This window comes from Adiantum capillus-veneris, chromosome 18 (genome assembly GCF_014529385.1).
Source record: "Adiantum capillus-veneris isolate H3 chromosome 18, ASM1452938v2, whole genome shotgun sequence".
Classification (NCBI taxonomy): domain Eukaryota; kingdom Viridiplantae; phylum Streptophyta; class Polypodiopsida; order Polypodiales; family Pteridaceae; genus Adiantum; species Adiantum capillus-veneris.
This window is the reverse complement of record NC_140948.1, coordinates 99716995-99738402: the sequence shown is the minus strand read 5'-3', so window position 1 is coordinate 99738402 and position 21408 is coordinate 99716995. Positions and strand designations below refer to the sequence as shown.

The following is a 21408-nucleotide window of genomic DNA, read 5'->3' as shown; positions in this document are numbered from 1 at the left end:
GCAAGTACCTCTGCCCACTTTGTTGCGTAGTCTGTAGCCACCAAGAGATACTTCCGATTGCCGGGTTGGGCAGAGGGAGTAATTGGACCTACAAAATCTATGCCCCATCTCTCAAAGGGTTGCCATGGCATAGAGACCTGCAGAGGACGGTTTGACTGTTTGCTTGGTTTAGGGCCACAGCGCTGACATACATCGCATACCTTTACATAGGCAATTGCATCGCGAAAAATATAGGGCCACCATAAGCCACACTGGAGAATCTTCTGTGCAATAATATGACCAGGGTAATGGCCACCAGTGGGACCACTATGGGCATCCTCTAAAATATACTCGACTTCATGAGGGGAGACATACGCCTCAGAACACCATCCTGCCTTGATTTGTATAGCTGGCCCCCAATCAGAGTGAAAGGCCTAGACTTCAGCAACAGGCGTCTCTTCTGCAGGGGAGAAGCATTCTCTGGGTAGAGGCCAGTAGAAAGCAGATGCAAAACATCGCCGTACCATTCCGGAGTGGTATCCACCTTAAAGAGACTGCTATCAGGAAAGTCGTCAGCAACCCCTGTTGCTTCTTCACCAGTGTGAACGCGAGAAAGGTGGTCGGCAAGGAGATGATGTTTGCTGGACCTGAGTTCCACTTCGAAATCGAACTCTTGAAATAAGAGTAGCCATCGCCATACTCTACCTGCAACCTGCGGCTTGTTGAGTAGATATCGCAGCGCATGGTGATCAGTAATAACTGTGAAGTGGACCCCTAATAAGTAGTGCCGAAATTTTTACAGAGCATACACAATAGCTAAACCTTCCCTTTCTGTGGTGCTAAAGTTGCACTCTGCCTTGGTGAGTAGGCGACTCGTATAACGAACAGGGCGATCCAGGTTATACTCCTTACTAGGTTGAGTCAGCACCGCACCCACAGCTAGTTGACTGGCATCTGTATGCACATGAAAGGTGAGAGACCAATCGGGAGCTACTAAGATAGGCGCTTCAGTGAGGCGTTTTTTAAGGTATGCAAAAGATTCAGCCTCTACCTTTGACCATTGAAAGGGAACAACAACAGTGGTTAGGCGGGTTAGGGGTTGAGCCACCTGTGCATACATGCGTATAAACCTGCGATGATAACCTGTGTGGCCTACAAAGCTCTGTACCCCTTTTGGGTTGATGGGAGGTGGTAACTTTAAGATTGCCACGATCTTCTCTAGGTCAGGCGCTAAACCTTTAGCAGACACCACATGGCCTATAAGTGTGCCTTCAGTAACCAAAAAATGACATTTGTTAGGATTTAGCTTTAGGCGTGCCTCTTTGCACCTGAGGAAGACAGCAGAGAGCTGAGCGAGGTGTTCCTCTAGATTTTCCACTGGGGTTGAACATTGAGCACCTGAGAAGGTCGAAAAATCGTCCATGAAGATGCGAAGATGATCCGTAAGCAAAGGACAAAAGATGAGGTATACCGCCCTATTGAAAGAGGGTGGGGCATTTTTCAACCCAAAAGACATTCGAGTGTAGATAAAAATACCCCAGGGAGTCACAAAGGCCGTTTTCAGTTGATCACCTGGATGGATGCCCAACTGATTGTATCCGCTAAACCCAGCCATGAAACTATACAATACATGCCCTGCTACATCTTCGAGCATACGCTCAAGGAAAGGTGTTGGGAAACCATCTGGGATAGTTACCTTATTCAGAGCACGGTAATCTACGCACACACGGATTTTGTTGGACTGCTTCTTAGGCGCTATCACCATGGGTGATAACCACTCAGAGTGCTCCACAGGTACAATGATCCCTGCCTCTTGCATTTTTTCTAACTCTGACTTGACCGCCTTAGCATACTTCGGGTTGAGCTTGTAAGCTCGGCCTCTTACAGGCTTAGCCCCTTCAACCATAGGTATAGTATGGACACCCAATTCTGGTGGAATCCCCTCTAAATCCTTGTAGGACCAAGCAAACACATCTTTAAAAGAGTGTATGAGAGAGACTACCTGATTGAGTAATGCGGGATGCTCCCATAACCAAGCTGCTAACAGTACGTGCTGAGGGTTGTCAGGATCTCCCAGGTTGACTTCTTTGACCGGGTCCGGGGGTGTAGCTGGAGAGGGTGCTTCTGAAGATGAGAGGTGAGCTGCCTCCTGGAGCTTCAAGACATCGTGTGTAGGTGTTTGATCGATTGGAAACTCTGCATACTCTCCTTGTAACCATCTTGGTGGGAGCTCCTCGAAGGGTAAATCTTCAGACCCAAACATGACAGAGTGCTTTTGTAGGGGGTCCGACTTGGGAGATGCTACAGGAAGGGGGAAATCTTTGGCGAGTGGATGCAGAGGAGATTTCTTCCCCCTTCGGTGATATGTTATAGGCTCCCCAAGACCGAGGGCTTCCATCGGCGGGTCATTCGAAGCATGAGAATTTGGGGTTGACACACTTACTTCTTCGACTGTTGTATTGTCCGCTGTAGGACTTTGGACATCTGTGTCCTCCTGAGGAGTTTGAAGATAGAGTGTTACCGGTGGCACAGGTGAGTTTTGAATAGAGACCATGTAGCATGGCATCGATGTGGTAGCTTCCAACCACTGTAGCAGGTCCTCCTCAGACCCATCAGGTGGGATGGGCTGCTCAAGGTCGAGGTTGGACTGTACTGACAATGAACTGTGATGAACCACCGGATCCATCCCTCCTTCAAGCCGGATTGGTTGCATTTGGGAGCCTCCACATGACGTCGTTTCCCCAATCATGAAGTGCCTTAGTATGCCGCAACCATGGTCTACCAATCAGCAAAGGGAATCCTCCTTCCACCTGAGGAAGACTGACCACCACAAAATCCAAGCTAAATGTGAAGTCTTGTACCTTCAAAGGCACCTTCTCTACTATGCCCACAGGGTAGACTGTCCTCTGGTCTGCCAATGTAACAGTGAATGGAGCAGGGCGAGTAGGCTGCAGACCTAAGGCTGACATGGTAAATTCGGGCATTAGATTGATTCCAGACCCACCATCCACTATGACGCCTGAGAATTGATGCCCAAGAATAGATACAGTAAGACGTGGACTTTTATAGTCGGTGAGGGGAGCAGCTAGATATGAAATCATGTAGGACTCCAAGGGCTGCACAGGTAGGTGACCGCCACTAGGCCTTGTACCAGGGTACAAAGACTGAATTATTGAGAGGGTGTCACTTCTAAGGGTTGCATCTAGCCGGAGCATCTCATAAAGAGACACTTGCTGAAAGGTGTTCTTCAAGATTGCTTCTGCTGTGGGCCTAGCTCCTCCAACCTGGGCTTCCTCGAAAACTTTGACCTGTTGCAAGTCAGCTACTGCTGCCAAGAAGGCTCCATCAATGTCCGAAAGCATAGAGATTGGCCTATTCTTTGCACCACTTACGGGTGTGACATTTTGAACAGGTTGCGGAAGGGTTGAACAGGATGGTCCCGTTGGCAAACTTAAACCCAGGGCTGCTCTTTGTGCTCGAGTGAGCATCCCAGCAGGCTCTGCTGCTTGTTGTGGCTGAACTGTATGTGTAGTAGGTGCTGGCTGAGGGGTGGTGTTCACTGTGATTAGATTGATTTTCGGGAATGTAAACTCTTGTTGGTTTTGATTCGGGCCTGAAGATGAGGATGCCCTTTGTTTGGGACAATCTTTACTGTAGTGGTCCTTAGACTCCGGACAATGTTTGCAAGGAGGAGACCCTTCAGGTAAAGGACACTTACTTTGATAATGGCCATATTCACCGCATTTGTAGCATAAGATTGGCCGATTAGACGGACGAAATGGGGGACGAGGTGGTCGCTGCTCTTGTTGTTGCATGATGCTGGAGGCTGAGGTGTAGAAGCTTTGGGGAACTGAGGGAGTACTAGCATGATAAAAGCTGGGGGTTGCAAAGTTGTTGTGCATACCTTGCTGCATAGGGGGTGTTGTCAGCAGAGGAGGCAACGGGTTTTGATGGCCATAGGGTGAGACCATGTTGGATGCAGGTGCTAACCCTTGTTGGAGAGAAGGACCTAGACTTTGTTGTATTTGCCGCAATCCTTTGATATAGTAACAATCCTTATCTTCGTGCCCATATTTTTCGCAGAAGTGGCAATAAGCCCGAAGGGGACAGTCCTGTGGAGGATGTCCAGGAGAGCGACAAGAGCTGCACCATACCATAGCTTTAGTCTCCTGCTGAGACCGAAGCTCTTCTAGTTCTCTCTTGATTTGATCCAAAGCCTCAAGGTGCGATGGTTTCTCTTGTCTCAGAGAGATTGATTTCTCTTCTTGGAGGGCGCGTTATAGTTTGAGGGCTTCGAGTTCCCTGCGCAAGGAAGTCAAAGGATCAGCAGGACTACCTTCCGAGAACACAGAGGGAGTATCTATATGAGGAGAGTTGTCGAACAGCTTCCTAGCCCCCTCTATTCTAGTAGCAGCTACGATGAATTCCTCCAGAGTGGCGTCAGGTCGGAGGCTCTCCTGGAGTTTTTGTTGAGAGGTTTTTGGAAGCGCCTTCTCCACCCACTTCTTAACCATGAATTCACCGGGTTGCTGGGGAAGCTTGGCAACCAGAGACTTGGTTTTGGTCATAAGCTCTGCAAAAGTCTCCTCTGGCTGGAGCACCATGTTGGCCAAATCATCCAACACTTTCTCTTGGTAGTCGCCCGGCCTGAATGCTGCACAGAACTGTTGTCTTAAGTCTGCCCAAGTTGCAAAATGATTCTCTGCAAACTGGCTGTACCATTTGTCTGCTAAGCCGTCCAAGGTGGATGGAAAAAGTACCAGATAAGCATCTTCCCTGTTAAGACCACGTCCTCTACAGAGATACGAACCTCCGTGCATGGTCGTCCGCATCTTCCGAGGAGAGTCCTTTGAAGGTGGGGAACTTGATGCTTACCTTGGCCAACACACCAGCCAACGCCTCCATGGCCCCTTGTTGAGCCTGTTGCTCAATAGCCTGCTGTAGCAGAATAGGAGAGAGCTTTGTTGGAGAAGGTGATCTGGAAGATGTGGAACCGGATGAAGGAATGGGGGATGTCGTATGTGGAGGTATGGTTGATGAGGTTAATGGACTTCTACTAGATACCACAGGGCGTCTTCTGTTATAGTGCTTCAGAGGGCTCAGTAGTGCGCTTTGACGCTCAACTGACCGCCTTGTATGTGTCATGCAGTGAGCAACACAGGTCTAAAACAGAACAAGTGAGGATAGTGACTAGACCACCTGGTCCAGGACCAGTGACTAGACCACCTAGCTGGCAGGACGAGGAGGGCTGGACCAGGGCGAGGACTAGACCAGGACCAAGGACCAGGGACGAGGACTAGGACTCGTTGGACCAAGGCGAGAGAGGACCAGACCAGCAGACTATCTACACATTGTAAGCAAGTGTGCGGAGCCAGGTCACAACCGATTAGCTTCACGATTTTATCTCCACAAGAGTGAGACTTCCTTTGAGGTCCCACCGTGATCGCCAAAATGAGAGCACCTGTAGCGCGGATAATGTGTCATGCTCTCTACAGTGGGTGGTCCTCAGTGCAATGTGCATCACAATCTCACTCAAACAAGCTGAACAGAAAAGGAAACCATAGACATCAACAGAGCTCACAAAGACACAACAGCAGACCCGAACATATGACTCGACTATCTCAAAGACTGATACAGACTTTGGCGTGGCAGCACACTTAGCTTCAGCCCAGGACTCACAGGTACAATGGGGGTGTCGAGGCTCAGATGTGCAGGGATGGTGAGGACGTGCTCTGTGTAAAGACTCACTCTAGACGACTACGTACAAGATCATGCCACTGGCCCAAAACGACTACTCATATGTACAATCATCAAGAGCCACCAACGGCTCATAAAGAACATCATCTAAGTCTATCCCCACTGGGTGGCGGTGGCGACCTGGCCACGATGTCCACTAGACCACCCTATCCCTACCACGTGTCTCTGCCCAAAGAGTCCGCCTAGTGTGAACCGACCAGACCAAAGACCAATTGACCAAAGCCCAACTGTAAACTAACTGTCCTGTGAAAGTGACACTGTAGCCTGCTACAGGTTGAGTTCCATGGTGTTCTGGGTCTACTTTTCTGTCTTGAGTTTCTCGTTCCATCGCTGTGTGTGTTTTCTTTCTGTTGGAGTGAGCCTTGAGGTTTCACACATTGCACTGAACATCATCTACAGTAGAGAGCACGACACACTTTTCCTGCTACATCCAGCTGAGGCCACTTCAAAGAATGACGCTTCAGAGTTTGAGCAATGGCAGTCTGCAGTGAGTTAGATGTCATTGAAGAACAACACTTTGGGTGTAGGTTCCTAGTCCTAAGAAGCAGATGGGATGGGCGCAAGACCAAGCACAAGGTAGATGGGACAGTAGAGAAGGACAAAGCTAGGCGTGTTGACAAAGGCTTGATGTGGACTTTAGTCAGATCTTCTTTCCACAGCTCGTGTGACGTACTATTCAAACGATTTTTGCATGCTTGAGCTTGACTCTGAAGTAGTAGGCAAGGACCATGCTTATTCACTTACAAGAGCAAGCATTGAGGGCCTGGTGTTGGAAGTTAGACTACTTAATTTGTCACCCAGTCTTGCACCGCACTCGTGCAGACTTCTATTGCTGCATGATCATACATCTCTGATGGAGTCTGTGCTATTTTTTAATACGACCAGTCTTGATTTCATGCATATTAGCACAGACTACATCTCTGATTTAGTCTGTGCTAATTTTTAGTATGACCAATCTTGGTTTCATGCATATTCTCCCAGGCTTCAAGACTTTCTAACATGGAAGGGCACATGAAGCTTATCCTCAGCATACGCCATTTTGATGCTCAGAAGCAGAACCTTGTCATTGAAGTAATGGAAATATTTGAAAGCTTTATGCCATGTAATGCGTGTCCTTGTTGATTTCAATGCTAAGAAGTCCTAACCTGCACTTCTTGCATGCGTATCATTGTTATTGGTTGTAATTCAGTCATTGGCCACAAATGTCATTTTTCTGTGTCGTCAAATGCAGGTTTCATGGGTTTGCTTCGGATGCTAGTGCACAAAGGACTGTTGAGGTATACTTTAGTTTGTTTCACCACTCGGCTAAGTAACTATTGAAGCGTGATGGTGGCTGCCTGCCCTAATAACATGGAAAGCCATCCAAGGCCTTAGGACCAAGCTCATGCACCCCATGATCTTGCTCATTCCTGTCCCTGTTCTATGTACGCCATAAAACGATCAAGTCAATTTGGGTTTCAAAATGTGGAAAGGTTAATTTTGAGTCTCTTAGTCATGTAAGTCATGGAAAGGCTAATTTTTAGTCATGTAAGTGTGTCCTTCAATGCTATGTGCTGACACAATAGCAATTCTTTTGTCGTGTTTGTCTTATAATGCAAGGTACTCAAAAATAGCGTAGTGTTGTCTCCTTCCAGCACCCTCACTCCCATGTCATAAAGGACTCGACTCTCATTCCATTCTCGTTCTCAATCCATGTGACTATTCGGCCTGCAATTTTGTAGACCACAGAATATCTGATTTTTTGAGCTTTTTTCGTTGAAATGATTTCAAATAGCTAGGAAGCTCTTCTGCAAGTCTTCTTGTGCTTCAAATTGATCTTTTATATCTCAGAGGCGACCAATGATTGTGCAGTTGGAACTCTTTAGGGCCTTAGAAAAGACGAGGCTTGTGACCGGGGGCCGACTGGAAGCAAAATATACCCGTTGTGGACGCACAGACAAGGGCGTCTCAGCAAATGGACAGGTTTCCATCATTGAGCTGTCTGTATTATTGGAACATTAAACCTGGTCAAGGTTGATTGTTTACCTCTTCAAATTTGGCAGGTGGTTGCACTACTTCTACGCTCCTGTCAAAAGCATCCTAACCTTGTCAATGTTTCAGAGGGGGAGGATAGAGTTGCAGCTGCAATCTCCAGCCGTTTTGAGGAATTGCAGTTTTCCCAGGCGATAGGTGCGATCCTTTGAAATGGTGATACGGCACAAAGTCACCTGATATGCAGTAAATTTAGTTTGAAGATGCTTCTGAAATCTTGTACCACTAGCTCTAGGAGTGGCAAGAATTGGATTTCAGTGCATGGAGCATTACTTTAACTACCATCATTTGCACACTGGTTGTAGATTACGAAGAGATAGATTATGTTGGGGTTCTTAATCGTGCTTTACCACCCGATATTCGTATTCTAGGATGGTGCTATGTCCCTCTTAATTTCCATGCTAGGTAAGATATCATTTTTTATGAATCTGTCACGATCAATTTGTATGGTCTGTGCAAAGTTCCATGTGTCATGTGCAAGAGTATAGCATAAGAGGGAAGGTACATTCATTCTTAATTTACACGTCTTGTCAGGTTCAGCTGCCTATCAAGAGAATACAACTATTTCTTTGTAAATGATGGTTTGGACATAGAGGTCAGTATTTCTTTTTGGGCTTAAATGATTACAATAACACAGTCCTTTCTTGGAGGATGTTGATCAATCTGAAATGCATAAAGTCACGCTTAGGAACTAGATTTCATTTCTGTACTAAATTTTCCAAACTTGGGAGACCATTTGGGGAATTCCAGCCTCAAAGCCTTGTTACAAGAAGGTGTGTGTTTACTCATAAAAATGGATCTGTGGCATGAGAAACATAGGACTAGAATTCCAGGAAATTTCAAGCGTCTGAGGGCCAAATCTAACTGGCAGAGTGGGTTTTTGAGTGCACACAACTTGTATTGAGAACTGTCTAGTTTCTTTATAAGTAACAAAAATTGGTTTGAAAAAGTAAAAGGAAACTCTACCACAAGATAAAGTAAATGTTTCATGAGCCCTCAACATAATGTGGCAAAAGTTTTTCTGGCTTCATAAACCTGTTTTTTAAGTCAGGTGTGCCAATTATGCAATTAAGATAATAATATCAGAAATTCTCCAGGCTATGAAACATGCTGCAAAATTTTTTTGTGGAGAGCACGACTTCCGCAACTTCTGTAGAATGGATGCTGATAATGTTCGAAATTTTAGGCGTGAGATCTTGGCTTTTGAAATTTTTCCTTGCTTGGACGTGTGAGTTATTCTTGTTCCTTTTCCTTGTTATGTAAGGATTATCTTGTCAATATGCTTAAATAAGCAGCACTGTCTGTTAAAATCGCTTAATTTTTCCACTTCCTAGCCATCATCATGTGTATGCCAGCTGGGAGAGTCAAAGGGGTAATGAGGAAGGTCTGCATTTGCAGACTATTAGAGTGGGAAGTGGAGACTAGGGAGCGTTATGTCTGTGGATGCCCTCCTACCACAAGATCCATGGACAGTACCGGCATTAATTCAGAGAGTTGCTCTCGGAGAGGGATCATAAAGTAACCAGATCAGAGATTTGGATTGTAATTGATCGAGACAGAGAGATTTGGGAAAAGAGAACGGTTGTCCCTTGAGGTTGAGACAATGCTTATTGTTCAGGAATCCCAAGATCAGAGTTCTATGGATTTGAAAGGCGATTGCTCTCAGGTTCATCTTGGTATGGTCCTGGAGCTTGATTGCACATCTTACAAGTATTGTATGTTCCTCAAATGTATTTCGATCTCCTACCCGTGCATGAGGTTTGCTGACTAGTCGTGGTTATGTATGTTGGTTAAGGAAAGCAATACTTGGTTTGACATGAGCACGCTCGGCATGAGAAGGTAAGCCAACCTTTAAAAAACTGGGTTTTTAGAAGTCCAAAGTGGATCACTTCTTGTTTGTGAAGCATATACATGGAGAGATTGTGACAGTCACCTAGGTTGATGATTTAAGTCTTATAAGAAGTCATGATGAGCAGATTTGAGCTATCAAAGGTAACCTATTGAAGGGTTTGGGAGAGTTGTGTGACTTCTTGGACATTCAATAGATAAACACTATGTCAAGCATTTGAATGGTGTAAGAAAATATGCCTTGGATATGCTTGAAAAGTATTGAATGACAACACTTTTTTTTTTTGGCAAGAAAAAGATCCTTCCATTAGTTAAGAAAACTGCCCAATGGGCTACAACCTGCCCCTGCTAGAGAGGGCTACAGCAAAATGTGGGGAGACTCTCCCAATGAAAAGGTAATGTATGTACAATGATGGCTAAATCAGGTTATGGGAGGAGTAAACAACCACACTGGTGGTGGACAATACTGCCATCCAGGCGCGCCATGAATCAAAGTTGCAAGCGCTCCTCAATGCACGTGGGCTGGTGCTGCTCAAGGCCCCTATGTACCTGCTCCCAAGACCGAAGAAGGTTTAGAGCAATACGGTCCTCCCATCTCCTACTCAAACCTACTCTGCACAACTCTGTAAAGATCTAGCGGGTGGAGGGGCTCCACGGGCCGCCGTATGTGGGACCCAAGGCACAAATCCGATGCAATAACGATTCCTTCCAAGGTTCCTCCCTTTATAGCACGTGTTGTTCCCGCTTTCCTTCTCCTCTTTTCGGGCAGTTTTCACATCAGGTGCAGCATATACCATGGCTGACAACAACACGGATGTGTTCAAGATGTTTGCTGCTGAGAACAGATTGGACGGGGACAATTACCCTATGTGGGCTTATATAATGCAACATGTTCTTGTGTCAAACGACGTTTGGAACATTTTGCAGGGCATTGATGTACATCCTGTTTCTAAGGATACAAACGATGTTGAGGATGCTGCAGGTCTTGCTGCAAGGATTGCTACTGTTAGAGTTGTTTTGCCTACAGCTGAGCAAGCTCGTTGGGATGTAAAAGATGTGCAAGCTCATGTATTGATTGCATTATCTGTGAAGTGCACCATTACTTCCCACATTCGTTCAACGAAATCTACAAATCAAGCTTGGGATATTGTGGCAGGTCTTCATGCAAGTCGCAATGAGGCTAAAATTGCATTGCTGCATAAAGAGCTAGAGTCAAAGATCATGCATGAGGAAGATGATATCCTTGTGCAGACTGTTCTTGATGCCTTGCCAAATTCTTACGAGACTTTTGCTAGTATTTTGAGACTTATGACACAAGGAAATCCCGAAGTTGTGAAGTTTGATGCATTATGCACATTGCTATTGCAAGAGTCGCTTTCAAGAAAAAACAGGACTAGACAGCGTGCAATTGAACATGCCTTTATTGCCGCTCAAAGAAAAGGTGGTAACAACAATGCAGCCACTTCTTATGGCTCTTCTACGAGTGGAAAATTACCTGTTCCTAATGCTTCTGTTGTGGCAGCAATTCGTCTGGAAATTTTGGTGATAAGGGCAAAAAGAAGATGCATTGCCATTATTGTAAAGCTAATGATCACTTGATCAAGCTGTGTCCTAAGTTGAAGGCCAAAGAGGCTAAGAAGAAAGAGGGTGGTTCCACTGCAAATGCGGGTTTCACTACAAATGCAGCTATTGTTGAGTCTTTTGTGAAAGAAGAGTGTGATGCGGATGTTGATGCAAAATGGGCTTGTACCTATAATCCTGCTATCCATGATGCATGCTTGTCAGTTGCTGCAGATTCACATGTGTGGTATTTGGACAGTGGTGCTACAAAGCACATTACCTTACATTGTGATTTATTCACCTCTCTTGAATCTGTCCCTCATGGGAATTCAGTTACTTGTGCCAACGATGCCTCTTATCCAGTTCAGGGAGTTGAAAAGATTGTGTTTATTGCTGCAAATGACAGTTCTTTCATACTTGTTGATGCACTTTATGTACCTGGGATCAAGAAGAATCTTTTGTTTGTATTTGCACTTGCTAGACTTGTTCTTGTAGTCAAATTTGTGGATGACAGATGTACAATACATGATCTCAGTTTTGGTGATGAAATTGTTGCATCTGGTATTTTATGTCGTGGGTTGTATAAGCTCACTTTGTATGACAAGTGTGGGCAGAATTTTGCAATGTAGTTGTGGATTCAAAGGCTATTTTAGATGCAAAACTTTGGCATGCACGTTTTGGTCATCTAAATTTTGCCAGTTTGTTGCGTTTACAAAAATCTTATATCGTTGCTTTTTTGCCGCCTCTTGAAGCACCTGTCAAACATGTCTGTGAAGGTTGTATTCTGGGTAAGATGCAACGTTCGAAGTTTCCAAAGGATGGTTCAATTAGGGCCACATGTAGGTTGCAGCTTGTGCATGCTGATGTTTGTGGGCTCATGCAAACTCCATCCTTGGGAAATTACCTTTACTTGGTGACTTTCGTTGATGGTCACTCCAGGCATGCATGGATATATCCGCTTAAAGCAAAGTTTGAAGTATTTATGTGCTTCACTTTTTTTTGGCTATGGCTGAAAATGTCTCAAAATGTACCATGGGCACCCTCCATTCAGATTAAGGGGGGGAGTATATGTCTCATGAATTTAATGCATTTCTGGCTAGTCGTGGAATAAAACACCAATGTACAGTGCCTTATACACCTCAGCAAAATGGTGTTGCTGAGAGAAGAAACAGGTCACTTACAGAAATGGAATGATGTATGGTCAAAAGTCAAGCTTTGCTGCATTCGTTTTGGCTTGAGGCCATTATGTGTGCCACTTATGTGCTAAACATGTGTCATACAAAAGCTTTGCAGTCTATGCCTCCGTATAAAGCATGGCATGATAGAAAATCTTCTATCGAGCACATGCATGTTTTTGGTTGTTTGGCATATGCTTTCGTGGCACACACAGCGTAAAAAATTGGATGATAAGGCTGTCGAATGTTTTTTTTTGTTATAGTGCTGAAAGCAAAGGTTTCAGGGTGTATCATTTACAAACAAAGCGTATTTTGGTTTCACAGGATGTTGTGTTTTTGGAAGATACTGTTCAGCCCTTGCTATCATGTACTAGAGACAATAATGTAAACTCACAGGACATTTATGACACTTTGTTGCCTCTTTTCAATGGTAGAAGTTCGAATGTGAATTCCAATGAGGCAAATGTACAACCAATGGGGGTTTTTGAAAATGTTATGGATCAGCCTATTACTGATGCAGATGTACATGATGTACTCAATGAGGAAAGGGCTGAGAATGAGTAGGCTAGAGGTATGCCAAAATGGCTGGTGGATACAATGCGTGATGGTAAATTGGATGCACCTTTATCTAGTCATACTCGTTCAGGTTCTCTCCATGCATCTTATGCATCAGATTGTTATGCTTTGGTTGTGTCTAACTTACATGATGTTGAGGAATCTCTATCTTTTGATATAGCACAAAATTCAAAAAATTGGATGGCTGCCATGCAATCTGAATATGATGCACTTATAGAAAATGACACATGGATTGTATAAGATTTGCCTCCTAGAAAAAATGCCATTGGTACAAAGTGGGTTTACAAGTTGAAACACAAGCCGGATGGTGAGATTGATCGCTATAAGGCTTGACTTGTTGCAAAAGGTTATGTACAGTAAAAAGTCATAGATTATGAAGAGACTTTTGCTCCCACTTTTCGTATGATTACTGTGTGTTTTAAATGTGCATTGGCAGCTCATTTTGGTTGGGATCTACATCAGTCAGACCTTGTGACTGCTTTCTTGAATGGTGACATATTTGAGGAAGTTTATGTAACGCAGCCTCGTGGTTTTATCAAGAAAGGACAAGAGGATAAAGTGTGCAAATGTAACAAAGCTTTGTATGGGTTGAAGCAATCTCCTCGTGCTTGCTATGAGAAGGCTGACACTCATTTGGTCAAACGAGGTTTTCGTAACAATCCAACAGAAAGCACATTGTATGTAAAGCGTGAGGGTGATGTACTTCTCATTGTGGTTCTTTATGTGGATATTTTGCAGATCACTGGACCAAATGAGAGATATTTTACTGAATTTAAGGCTGATTTGAATGCTACTTTCAAATCAGCAGTGTGATATTTTACTGAATTTAAGGCTGATTTGAATGCTACTTTTAAGATGAAAGATTTGGGGCTGTCGCATCATTACTTGGGTATACAATTTAAGCAGTGTGATGGTGGTATTGCCTTGTGTCAGAATAGTTACATGGAGACATTGCTATGTAAGTTTGGACTTGAGGATTGCAAACCTATTGCCACTCCCATGGAAACAGGTTTGAAACTGAGTCTTCATGATGCTGGTGATCTTGCCGATGTCACTCTTTACCAAACTGCTATTGGTTGCCTTATATATATATACAACACGAGGCCGGATATTCAGTTTGCAATCTCACAGGTCAATAGATTTATGCATAGCCCAGGGTCTAAGAATTGGCAGGCTATCAAGAGGATTTTCCGCTACTTGAGTGGCACTTTACATCTTGGCTTGTTTTATCCCAAGGGGGGATCGTTGCCGCTAGACTTACATCCTTTTTCGGACTCAGATTGGGCTGATTTTTTTGACACGCGAGTGTCCACAAGTGGTTTTTGTTTCATGCTTGGCAGTTCAGTATATCATGGTTGAGCAAGAAGCAACCTACTGTGGCCACTTCTAGTCGTGAGGCTCAGTACAGGGCAGTCTTCACAGCTACGGTTGAGTGTGTTTGGCTCAGACGCCTTATGGTTGATTTGGGTGTTGGAGAGGACACTGCCAACACTATCTACACTGACAGTCAGAGCGCATTGGCAGTTGCGAGGAACCCAATTTTTCATGCTCGCACAAAGCACATTCAGGTGCATTACCACTATGTCAGGGAGAGGTTCTCAGCGAGAGATTAGCTTGGCTTATGTGCCAACACAGGACAACCTTGCAGATCTTTTCACAAAGGCATTGTCTCGTGAGAAGTTCGAATCTTTCTGCAAAGCTTTCGGCTTACTCCCCTTTGTGGATTGATCATTGTGGACTGATCATATCCTCAGGGCACGGCACTGCCCTTTACTCTATGTGCCATCTCTCGTTCACCACATCACTCCAGGGGGGATTTGCTACCATATACATGTGGTAGTAATGTGTGTGAACACACTTAGGACCGCTAGGGCATTTTTTCCCTCACTAGGAGGTTTTTCCCCCGTGCATTGTATTTACACCCATCATTCTAGGGCTATGTATCTTTCCATTGCACACTAAGTAATATACTCTTTGTTGTGTGCCTTGAGCTTACTTCGTCTTCTCCAAGCTGTGTGTGTTTTTTTGCAACCCTAATGCCAACAAAAAGCTCATCTCGCCGAATAGGGAGCACGCTAGTCGAGGCAAACCAACCTCCTAAGAAGTTAAGAATCTACTCATCGCCTCAGCATAGAAGAAAGCGGTTCAGGGTTACACATTTAGTACGACAAGGCTGCTGTCTTACCCCCTTCCTCCTTCTCTCCTTGTCACAAGACGGGCACCACGTGCCAATAGAAAAGAATAGACTGAACAGACTTTTAGCACTTCAATAACAGCTGAATTGAGAGAGAGAGAGAGAGAGAGAGAGAGAGAGAGAGAGAGAGAGAGAGAGAGAGAGAGAGAGAGAGAGAGAGAGCTTGTGACGCAGAGTGGCGAAATTCCACCCGAGAGGGTATTAGCCCCAAACCTTGGTGCCCCTTTCGATGTTTCTTTATATTGCATCAACACTGTACAAGTCGGTACTCTAGACTCTGCACCTTCTCCAGGAAGCATGTCAGAGAATGAGCCCATGGCCTCATATTTAAAGGCCCTATGTCCCAAAAGCAGCTTACATGAAAAGCCTTCAAACTCAAAAGTTTCTGGTCCAAAAGCAATGCCAAAAAAGGTGCGAGCGTAAATCACGGAATTCCGTACAACTGCCATCGCAAAACGCGGAAATCCGTACAGCCTACCACGTCAGCACTGTCAGCGTGATTTTTGGAAACGGCCACATCATCAACTGCGGGTCGTGCTTTATTTTAATCCTTTGTCACTTGGGGCTCCATCGGATAGGGTCCCCATAAGTTGCTAGGAATTCTTCTTGTGTTACTTGTTCTTCTTATAGTTTAGGCCCCTCGGCCGGCATCTGCAAGTTGGCTCCATTCTTCAGGGCTTTGACACGTTAGCAATTTGTGACATCTCCCCTTCTTGAAAGAGAGTAATTGTCCGCGATTACAACATATTTGCAAAACAACTCAAGTTAGCTCAAAATTTCCGAGGGTCATTCTGAGGGACATTGTGAGGAACAATCAGTTTGCTCTTTTTGTTAAGGAGTTAGCTTCTCCTTTCGGCTCTTTTGATCAAGGAGTTGGCTTCTCCTTTCGTCCTGATCGGAACTGTTGATATTCCGGCGTAGTAAAATTAGCCATCACACCCAGACCACACTGATCTTCCCCAGGTGTCTAGATGCATTAAAATTACATACCCAGGCAATCTCATCCAAATAGGAATATTGAGTGGTTGGCACATCACAATGCAACGCAAATGCTCACATGTGCATGTTACAAGACATAGAAACATAAAGCCGCCGATGAAAGCTCCTCCTGCGTAACCTAACAAGGTCCGGGCCGGGAGATATTCAACGACTCCCTCATCACTCCTCCTGCATAACCTAAAAAGGTCCGGAGCGAGAGATATAGAGGCCTTTGACAACCAAACGCCCCCCAGACTGTAGCTTGTGTTGTTTGGAGGTGCTAAGAGTAATCACTGCTCAGACTTCTTAAACTCCTCCCACATAACCATCGAGGTCCGGGCCGGGAGTCACAACAACAATACTCAGTGTTACCGGGGAACGCCTATATGGGGCCTTGGAACGTCGGAACGGCGTTCCGGCCGGTCAAAAATTCAGGGAACGCGTCGGAACGGACTGCCGTTCCGACAGGCAGGCCATCACCGGAACGGACCGGCTGGAACGGGGCGGAACGGCCGGAACGGCAGCAACGGGCAGAAACGGGCAGTTTTTCAACTTTTAAAAATATAGTTGTTTGGGAGATTTGGGCAGCCAACGGCCATTTAAATTTTACAGCCCTATATAAATCCCCCCTTCCCCCATTCTTCACCAAAGCATCAAGGAAGTTTGAAGGGGGCCATCTCTCCCTTGCTCTCAACTCTCGAGTCTCGACTCTCAAGCCATAGAGGCCTAGCCTCTAGCTCTCAAGCCATAACCTCTCTCTCTCTTGGGCTAACCCTCAAGGCTCAAGGGTCAAACTCTCTCTCTCGGTCTCAACTTCCAAGAGGTGAAGCCTCTCTCTCGAGTCTCAAGCTTTCTATCTCAACTTCTCATTGCTCAAGCCTCAAGCAAGAACGGAATCAAGCCTCTCTCTCTCTCTCTCAAGCCCTCTCTCAAGCTATCTCTCTCTCAAATCCTCAAAGATCAAGCTCTCTCTCTTTCACGGATAATCCATGGCCTCTTCTTCTCGTTCAACCCCCTCCGTTCATGCGGGCAACACTCAAAAGGCGAAGGAATGGTCATGGTGGGATGAAGTGACCTCGGAGGGCACCTTGTCGGCGGCGGGAGGTTCTCGTGCATGGGGATGCAAGCTATGCTCTTACACACGGAAAGGGGGGCATGACAAAGTGAGGGCACACTTTCTTCGAGTGCCGGGACATGAGGTGAAATTTTGTGCCGGGACATGAGCATTGTGTATGTACTATGGAAATTGTGTTTGCTCATTGTTGTTCATCTGGCTATGTACTCTGGGCGCCTCACATCCCAATCAAGTCATAATAAGGTTAAATGGTCTTCGAATCGTGTTTTTTGTGGGTATTAGAGTCAAAGGACTCTAATACTACTTGTATTCAAACACATAACGCTAAAAAAAATAATATTTGGGTGTTTTTTTAGCCTGCCGTTCCGGGCCCATTCCCGTTCCCCCGTTCTGCAGGGAGGCCCGTCGCCGTTCCCGTTCCGCGTTCCGGGTAACTCTGACAATACTCCCCCCGTAAATAACCACAAGGATCCGGGCCATGAGTAAAAACAACACTTTTCAATCATTCAATACTCCCCCCCGCAAATAACCACAAGGGTTCGGGCCATGAGTATGAACACGCATTCTCAAACATCATTTCTCACTACTCCACCCGGGAGTAAAATCACCAATCATTGAAACCAGTATTAAAATCAGAGTCAAACAATTCAAATCGGCACCAAAACATGTTCAAAACAGATACCATCCATTTCAAACAAATTTCAAACAGGATCACCAAACAAGTTCTCAAACAAAACTTAAGAAAAAAAATCTCGACATTAGTCGAGCTCGAAAAGTCGACTGACTTTCCATCTTGAAACCTGCACAAAAAATTAGGGTTAGGTTCATTCCATAAGGTGGAGCCGAGCACAACATGGTCCATCAGCTCTTGGACAGACAGTGTTTCTTTGGCGGCGATGGTAGTCCCAAGATAGCAATCGGACTTGACCTCCAAGGTCATTTGCTTGTGAAGAGACATCTACTGAGAGATGTCGATAAATTTAAAGTTATAATCTGCTAGGGTTTCCATGGCAAGCATTTCAGGATACCCCAGTCTACCAGAAGTTTCACTCCGAAGGAAGATGTCAGAAACCATATAACTTTGGGAATTTTCTTGAAAGCTTGCCAAGTCCTTGGAGTGTGCGGCTTCTATAAACATCAGCATCTGCATGGCACTGCTTTTGAGAAAAACAGCGACTCGAAACAAACCTTGGATCCTTCTCTTGCAAGTTATCTTTATGGCTTATGCCCTGTAAGACATGAGCGGTGAAGACGGGAGGGCGCCCGATGTGCGATGAAGTAAGGGTGGGAATGGCTAATAAGTCCAGGTCGGGCTCGAAAATACTTCAAATAAAATTCCAGTAGACTTTTGGAAGTGCCGGTTTGCTCTGTCTGCTCTTTGGTAGGACCGGTACGCTTTCAGAAAAGCACACGCCTGATGCTCTGATACCACTGTCACAAGACGGCACCACGTGCCAATAGAAAAGAACAGATTGAACAGACTTTTAGCACTTCAATAACAACTGAACTGAGAGAGATAGAGACGACACGCGACACGAAGTGGCAGAATTCCACCCCAGAGAGTATTGGCCCCAAACCTTGGGGCCCCTTTCAGTATTTCTTTATATTGCATCAACACTGTACAAGCCGGTACTCCAGACGTTGCACCTTCTACAGGAAGCATGCCAGAGAATGAGCCCATTGCCTCATATTTAAAGGCCCTAGACCCCAAAAGCAGTTTACATGAAAAGCCTTCAAACTCAAAAGCTTATGGTCCAAAAGCAATGCCAAAAAAGTTGCCAGCGTAAATCACGGAATTCTGTTCAACTGCCATCGCAAAACATGAAAATTCGTACGGCCTGCCACGTCAGCACTGTCAACGTGATTTTCGGAAACTGCTACGTCATCAACTGCGGGTCCTGCTTTATTTTAATACTTTATGTCACTTGGGCCCCCATTGGATAGGGTCTCCATAAGTTGGTAGGACTTCTTCTGTTACTTGTTCTTCTTAGGGTTTAGGCCCCTCGGCCGACATCTGCAAGTTGGCTCCATTCTTTAGGGCTTTGACACGTCAGCAGTTTGTGACACTCCTCGTCCCCCTACCAACAACACACACTTGTACAAAGATGACACCCCTCTAATCCAAGCATCTAAAAAGCCCATCCGGTGTATAGTGGCCTCTAGGAAGTCCCAGTTAACTCTGTCGTAAGCGTTCTCAAAATCGAGAAGAAGCACCACAAGATTCTCTCCTTAGAGACGAGCGAGAGTAGTCGTCTCCTAGAAGGTGAAAATATTGTAAAGGATACTACGCTCCTTGACAAAACTTGTCGCCCGAAGTAGGCAACTCTCTCTCTCTCTCTCTAGTAGTATTAACAAACCTACAAATCAAAAAATTCAGCTCTACTCTTGAGACTTCTAGTTCTTTCTCTCACCATGAATGCAACCAAGAAGATGGACTACTGTTCTATCGCAAGAGAATCTCATGTCTTGGAATTCAGCCAAAGAACTTGTCTTGAAGAATGATGACATGAAGACACCCTTAGAGATTCACCAAGCTCTAAATGTTGATGACGAAAGACATATTGAAGACAGTTGTACCCTACGTCGAAAAGATTTAATTTGAGCTTCAAGGTTTCAAAGATCAAGATATCTTTTGTATTGCAGATCTTGATGGCGCAGATGTCATACTTGCCATGTCTTGGAACCATAGAGTGGACTCAGCTATCTACTCTCAAAAGAAGACGGTCGAGTTTACCCATAAAGGCAAAAAGTAGGAGATCAAAGCAGTTGTAAGCGGAGACAGAATACCAATGGTAAGTCATACTCAAGTCTCTAGAGCAATTAGGGATTGTGTGCAATGTTGTTTGCTTTATGTAAATGATAGCCATGATAAGATGCATGCTGAAAGTCAAGAACAACTCAAAAAAGTACAAAGATTGTTTTTCAGAAGATCTTCCTTATCAACTACCTTGAGAAAGGCCTGAAGATCATCAAATAGATATCATCCTTGACAACTCTCCTCCCAACATTGCCCCTTTTTGAGTGAGATGTCCTCAACAAGAAGAAATCAGGAAGCAAGTAGAAGAACTACTTAGTCGTGGGTTGATTAAACCTAGTAGCTCACCCTTTTGTTCTCCAATTCTTCTTGTTCAAAAAAAGCATGGCATCTTCAAAATGTGTAGCAACTATCGGACACTCAACAAGATAACTGTGAAGAACAGGTTTCCTATTCCATGAATTGATGACATTTTGGATCGCCTTGGTGGCGGCAAGATTTTGAGCAGGATTGATCTAAAAAGCGGCTATCACCAAATCAATGTAATTCCACAAGACACTCACAAGATTGCTTTCTGTACTTCTTTTGGCTTGTATGAATTCTTGGTGGTTCCTTTTGGATTAAGTAGTGCATCTGTAACTTTCAACCGCATGATGGAGCATATCTTTAGAGGTCACCACTAATATGTCGGCAAGAAAGATAGAGAGCATTGACGACAACTAGAAATTGTTTTGCAATTTCTTCATGAGAACCAACTTCTCATCAATGGTAAGAAAAGTGAGTTCTTCATGCATAAAAGAAATTATCTTGTGCATGTGATCTCTTCAGAAGGCATTCAAATGGATCTAGAGAAGATCAGAATAATCCAAGAATGGCAGACCTTTGTGGTGTGCATGAGGTGCGGTCTTTTCTTGGGTTATGCTCTTACTACTGCCGCTTCATCAAGCATTTTGCCCATATTGCTTCTCCTCTACATGACCTAACCAAGAAGAATAGCATTTTTCAATGGAAGGAGAAAGGGAAGGCGCTCTAATAGCAAGGTCCCCCTCCTGTGTTGTGTGTCCATACTGATCCAAAGCGCTGTAACCTGCTCTCTAAGATCTGTATCCAACAAAATCCTCCCTAGAACGCACAACATGGCATTGCCACTCTATTTATCTGACAGTGTAAGGGTCAGTGACGCATGATCGGAAAAAGTAGTCCCTGCCAAGATGCATATTGAACCACCCCTGTCGCAAACGTAAGCTCTAGCGTAGAACTGATCTAATCCTAGATAGATTCACCCCCCCTACTTAGCGGTCGGGGGACCCAAAGAAAGAGAGGCTATCTGAGGTCCGTACAAAGCATGCATGCTACTATAGATCCGAAGTTTTCAAAGTCACCCCATTACACCATTGCTTTGCATGAGGCAAGGAATCCACAATATGTGACCAAAACTCAGCCCATGCACTCGCATGGTTGGGTGCTTAAATGTTTAGGA

At 44.9% G+C, this 21408-nt stretch overlaps 1 protein-coding gene across 4 annotated transcripts in view; it reads left to right on the top strand.

Annotated features, from left to right (window-relative positions):
* Positions 1 to 21408, top strand: part of LOC147436081 (Pseudouridine synthase family protein) — a 180177-nt gene that overhangs the window by 77203 nt on the left and 81566 nt on the right. For 2 of the 4 annotated variants that reach the window (XM_086488979.1, XM_086488977.1), the window contains exons 6-11: positions 6968 to 7013; positions 7567 to 7698; positions 7779 to 7905; positions 8073 to 8172; positions 8302 to 8362; positions 8865 to 8995. In XM_086488979.1, the coding sequence (XP_086345105.1) occupies positions 6968 to 7013; positions 7567 to 7698; positions 7779 to 7905; positions 8073 to 8172; positions 8302 to 8362; positions 8865 to 8995 (597 nt within the window). The remainder of the gene's footprint in view (positions 1 to 6967; positions 7014 to 7566; positions 7699 to 7778; positions 7906 to 8072; positions 8173 to 8301; positions 8363 to 8864; positions 8996 to 21408) is intronic. The other 2 variants (XM_086488980.1, XM_086488978.1) reach the window with 1 other exon arrangement.